Consider the following 6060-nt stretch of genomic DNA (forward strand, 5'->3'; position numbering starts at 1 on the left):
GAGACAGTGCCAAGCTGTTACTATTCTGTTTCTCTCAGGGGGACTCACCTCTGACTTCCTCTCTTGGATAGGTGAGGGAAACTTTGAATCACTCAGTGACTCTGGCGTGGCTACTGGGATGCATGCCCTCTGATGATCAATTAGCCACTGCCATGGATAAGAAGATCTAAGGAGACCCAAGGGTGTAGGTTCCTATGGAGATAGCATTTGCCTCCAGTAGGAACTGACTTGCAAACACAATGGCTGTATGTACCCAACTGTTTCAGTGGCCTCTTAAACATGTATACCTGTGGCCAATTCATGTCGATGTCTGGCAAAAAAAATATCACAATATTGTAAAGTAATTATTCTCCAATTAAAATAAATTAATCTTCACAAATTACTTTAATGATATGTTCCCCTCAATACAATTGAGAGGTTATTTTTCTGCATTTCAACTGAAAGAATAACACATTGTCCAAAAATAAGTTTATTAAATTTTGCACTGATGATTCAAATAATACTTTTTTCTCTATTAAGTTAATTCATATGTTTGAAGAGTTTGAACCTTGATTTACTAGGAACTCACATGCTCAACATTTAAGAGGAAAACTATTCATTCCACAAAGATTGTTGGTTAGTTTCTTGAGCTACTTAAGTAGTGGATAAGTTGATAGGATTTAATTAATTAATTTAAAAAATTTAAAAGATGCAACAGTACACTTTCTATTTTTTTTTAAAGCAGAATTGGTAAGATGTAGTAACAAAGGTTGGATTTAGGATGACATAAACCTGGACCTCAGGCTCACTGAACCTGGAAAAGTTACTTAAAACTTTGAAACTTCAGTTTAATCATCAATAGGGAAAATGACAAAACTTTCATAAGGCTGTTGTAAAGATTAATGACAATTTATTCAAAATGTTTTTAAAATAGCAAACAAATATTAGTTGTTGTTACTGGAATAAAACAAGATTAACCCAACGTGAAAATCACTGAGACTTACTGTAAAAGATTATCAACAATGATTTCTGCCTTTGACATGGAAGCATCATTTCAGTATGTGGATTGGAAAGACAGTACTGGAATTTCAAGTGTCCACTGCTTTCCCCCCTTGCCCTAGAGTCTTTTGACCTGCCCACCACTGCCTACCGCAGAAATCTCTCTCTCTCTTTTTTTTCTTTCACTTCTGCTCTTTCTTCTTTTCCTATATCACTTTCTCATTATTTTTATACTCATTTCATCTCTATTCTTCTCTTCCATGGAAAAGACCTTGTCCATGACCCAAATCAGCATGATAAGTCTCTTAGTACAGCTGATGAGATGTTGATCCTTCCCATTACTCAGTGATGTCCTAATAATTTTGTCTTTTCTTCAAATAGGTTAATTATATTCACGTCTGAGACTATATATGCTCCATGAAGAACCTCTGTTCATGATCTCTATTTGTGCCAAGTTTCATAGACTGGTAACCACCAAAGGAGATCTTAGAAATGGTCCTGCAATGTGAAAGTGAAGTGAAAGTGAAGGTCGCTCAGTTGTGTCCAACTCTTTGAGACCCCATGGACTATACAGTCCATGGAACTGTCCAGGCCAGAATACTGGAATGAGTAGCCTTCCCCTTCTCCAGGGGATCTTCCAAACCCAGGGATCAAACCCAGGTCTCCCACATTGCAGGCGGATTCTTTACCAGCTGAGCCACAAGTGAAGCCCAAGAGATATGAGGGCCATGGTTAAGTAGAAGAACAGGGGTGAATTCATGTCTTCTCCCTGTGAGGACGGTGCCATCTATATTGTACCACATGGGAATCACTGACTTTGGAAAGCTTGCTGTCATCCCAATCAAGTCTTCTCTCACAGATTTGCTGAGAACCCTGCCCACTCTCCATAAGTAGACACAGTATACCTTTTTTCCAACTTCATTCCATGGAAAGTTCTGATACAAATCAACACTTACTCTCTTTTGCATAATAATAGACATTGAACTAGAAAGAGTCATAAGAAATATCCACTTCCAACTGCCAAACAAGGAACGCAGTAAAACTCTGGCCTATAAAGAACTATTTTCTAATGACTAATTCCCCTCCTGACTCATTGGAAAAGACCCTGATGCTGGGAAAGATTGAGGGCAGGAGGAGAAGGGAACAACAGAGGATGAGATGGTTGGATGGTATCACCAACTCAATGGACATGGGTTTGCGTGGACTCCGGGAGTTGGTGATGGACAGGGAGGCCTGGCGTGCTGTGGTTCATGGGGTCGCAAAGAGTCAGACACGACTGAGCGACTGAACTGAACTGAACTCCCCTCCAGGGATCAGATGGGCTCCAAGGTGTGAGAGCTACGACAGATGACTGTATTATTCCTCCTTTTCTCTCCTACACTGAGTATCTGCCTCTCCCTAGTACCTTCCTCACAGCCCCCTTCACATCCTTGTTCCTTAGGGTATAAATTAGAGGATTGAGCATAGGGGTAACTATGGTATAAAAAAGGGCTACAAACTTTCCCTCACTCTCAGAATAACTGTGCATGGGTTGGAGGTACGTATAGATGGCTGAGCCATAAAAAAGTGAAACCACCAAGAGATGGGACCCACAAGTCCCAAAAGCCTTTCTTCTCCCAGCCACTGACCTGACTTTCAGCACTGTCTGAACAATGTATACATAGGAGCCTAGAATTAGTAGTGCAGGAACAACCAAGATTATGGCTCGAGCCACAAACATCTTGGTCTCTGTCCCTTCTGTGTCTTCACAAGCCAGCTTCAGGAGAACAGTCATCTCACAGAAGAAGTGATTCAGGAGATGGAGACCACAGAGAGGCATAGCCATCATGAGGCCTGTCTGAACCAGAGAGTTCATGCAGCCTCCTACCCAGGAGGCAATAGCCAGTGTCTGGCAGAGGTGGGGGTGCATAATGGCTGTGTAGTGGAGGGGATGACAGACAGCAGCATAGCGGTCAAAGGCCATCACCACCAGGAGCACACATTCAGTGGAGCCTAGGGCAAGGGAGCTGAAGAGCTGGACCACACACCCTTCGTAGCTGATGGTCCGGTCAAGTCCGTGAAGGTTGATCAGAAGCTGGGGCACAGTGCTGGTGGTATAGCAGAGGTCCAGGAAGGAAAGATGTCTAAGAAAGAAGTACATGGGCGTGTGCAATTGACGTTCCAGGAGGGAAAGAGTGATGATGGTGGTGTTACCGAAGATAGTTAAGGAGTAGAAAACTAAAATAAAGACAAAAAGGATGGGCTCCAGTTGAGACCAATCTGAGAAGCCCATTAAAATGAAGCCTTCTCTAAAACTTGTGTTGAAACTTCCCATTTTTGCCTGTTCAAATAGCAGAAGACAATGTAATGACTCTTATGAAGAAGGATTTAAAAATTATTTCACAATTTTCCCTAGATAATTCTAACTCATGCATTGTGTTATCTGTTTTGCTATTCAGCTCCATTCTGTCCAGTCTTCTCCTACTTTGAGAGTGAAGATTACTAGATTAAGAATGATGTGACTTTCATTTGAACTCCAGTCCTGTTATGTGCTTCCTCTATGATTTCAGCCAGGCCACTCAATCCTCGGGACCTGATGTTTCCTTGTCTGAAAGCAGAGACAATCTGTTGAAAAGAATCAAGAAAAGTGTAGATCCATCCTTTTGGGGAAAAAAAAAATAGCAACAAGTATGCTTCTTGTGATGAGTTACGATGCCTAGAATAATTTCCCCCTTCTCCAACCGATAAATATATCCATCAAATCCCCATAACATAAATATAAATAAAATTTTAATTGGTCAAAAAATGACAATGCGTGTAAGGTACAGACTTCTCCCATCTTCCTGTTTACTGTTGATCATGTTTCCTTTTGGAAACTCCGTCACTGGCTTCCATAAATACACATCCTCCTCCTTGTCAACTCAGTGTATTCTCCTTTGATGGTGCCTCTTCTTTCAATAAGGTCTTAAATAGTATCATTCCCTGGAAACTTTACCTGGCTGTCTCCTCACCCTATACACTCTTTCTGGTGATCCCATTCATGGCTTCAGTTACCAATAATGACTTCCAAGTATTGGTTTGCAGCCAAGACTGTTCTTCAGAACTTCAAAATCAAGTATCTCTTCTTTGTGAACATTTCTACTCAGATAATCCACAGGCATCTCAAGGTTAGCATGTTCAAGTCTCATATCTCCCCTCCAAATATGCTTCTGTTGCATTCCCTTACTCGGTAAGTGATAGCCTCTTCCTCCTAAAAAATTTTTGTGGTTATCTCAGATCTCTCCTCACCCCATCCTAAAATTGATTGCTCAATATGTCCTATTGAAGCTATAGCCTAAATATCTTTCACTTCTTTCTCCTTTTCATCTTGTGTTTTCAATGACTTGATTGATGGCTCAATATTCCCATTATATTCCAAAATATCTTGTTTAGAGACTATTTATGAATCAACTCCTAACACTATTGTCAGAATGACTTTCTTAAATTGCAAATAAGATCGTGTCTCTTCACTGCTCAGAATTCTTAAATCATGCTGCTCTTTAGTATCAGGTGACTATCCAAATGCCTTAGAATACTCTACATAATTCTTTCTGATCAACTATGTGTTTCAAATGGTCACCATAGTCTAGTGCAATAGACCTGAAAGTCCATAGTCAGGTTCCTACAGATCAGCTCTATCACCAACCCACTGTACTGTGCTACCTGTTCTGGAAATTTTACTTCTGTGAGTCTCAACCTACTTAGCTTTAAATAGAGAAAATAACTTTATTTCATAGGATTTTGATTGGTATTAAATGGTATGATACATTCTGTGAGCTGCAAAGAATATTCCATACACATTTTTAACACTTGTTGCTCTCAACCACTAATTTTTAAGTTTTATGAAACTAGCTTTGCTTTTGTTCACCATTTTGCCTCCATCTCTCGGTGAAGTTCCTGGTGAGTAAAAGGTTTTGATAACTGTTGTTAAATGAATCAACGAATGTATTTCCAAAGTTTGCATCATACTTGGTGAACATAAATGTTCCAGAAATATATGTTTCCTGTGCAACACAAAAGAATTAACTCATCTGCGATGTGGCAAAGGTTTAACAATTCCTGCTTTGCCATCATTTAGTGCAAAGGTTTTTAACCCTTCTGCAGTGTATTTCGTCAAGGATTTGTATGATGGCAGAGAGATAAATATATTTTCAATTGAGTAAAAGTTTTAAAACACAAGTAACATGATGTATGATAAAACCATAATTCAAAGGGATCTCACAATGATGAAACAAGGAGCTCTAAACCAATAGATAAGATAATAAGATAGTATTGAACTTAGCTTCAAAACCTTAAACAAATGTTGAATGGAGGAGATTAAATGTGACAGCTGTTCACTAAAAAGGTAGAAAACAAAGATGATGTAGGAGTATCCTGATCGAAAACAATGCAAGCCAACAGAGCCCACTTGATTGCTGAATTTTACCAAATGTGAGCTCGGACTAGATAAAAATCCAGTCTAGACTTTGGCCTTTCTAGCTTGGAAGGAGATCTAAAAATCATTTCCACAGATGTCCTTGCACCATTTGATGCATGACTGCCATAGTATCTCAGACCCAGAACTTTTTTTAATGAAGCTCCTGCCTCATTTCCTCACATATGGTCTTTTGCTTTTTTATTCCCTCCTATCAGTTCCTTACTCCCATCTCTACGTGTCTTGGATTTCTTGATATGTCATGTCAACTATTTTCTTACTAATATTCTTAATTTATTATCTCTTTGACCCATGCACCCAATTTTGGAAGAATGCAATTCTCTATAGACTAAACTCAGGCTAATAAATTCTGCTAAAAAGAATAATTCAAATGCCCATCTCAATGCTACTAAAAATTTGCAGCCTTTCTAATGCACCATTAACATCTCTCTCTCTCTACTATCTCTTCCCCAATAGAAATGACATCTGATCAAGCCTCTCTAATTTAAAAAGCCTCTTTTCATCCTGTGTCCCCTTCTAGTTACTGCCCTCTTTTCTCTTCCTTCTTAGATAAGTTTATTAAAAGAGTTGTCTATGTTCAATGTTTCAATAACCTCCTTCCCATTTATCCTTCAACCCACTGCAATAGG

At 39.4% G+C, this 6060-nt stretch overlaps 1 protein-coding gene across 1 annotated transcript; it reads right to left on the minus strand.

Annotated features, from left to right (window-relative positions):
- Positions 1-2353: 2353 nt before the first annotated feature.
- Positions 2354-3292, minus strand: LOC109561000 (olfactory receptor 2Y1-like). Its single transcript, XM_019963432.2, has one exon. The coding sequence runs from the start codon at positions 3290-3292 to the stop codon at positions 2354-2356; it is 939 nt and encodes a 312-aa protein (XP_019818991.2).
- Positions 3293-6060: the final 2768 nt, after the last annotated feature.

The sequence above is a fragment of the Bos indicus genome, chromosome 7 (assembly GCF_029378745.1).
Source record: "Bos indicus isolate NIAB-ARS_2022 breed Sahiwal x Tharparkar chromosome 7, NIAB-ARS_B.indTharparkar_mat_pri_1.0, whole genome shotgun sequence".
In the NCBI taxonomy this organism is placed as follows: domain Eukaryota; kingdom Metazoa; phylum Chordata; class Mammalia; order Artiodactyla; family Bovidae; genus Bos; species Bos indicus.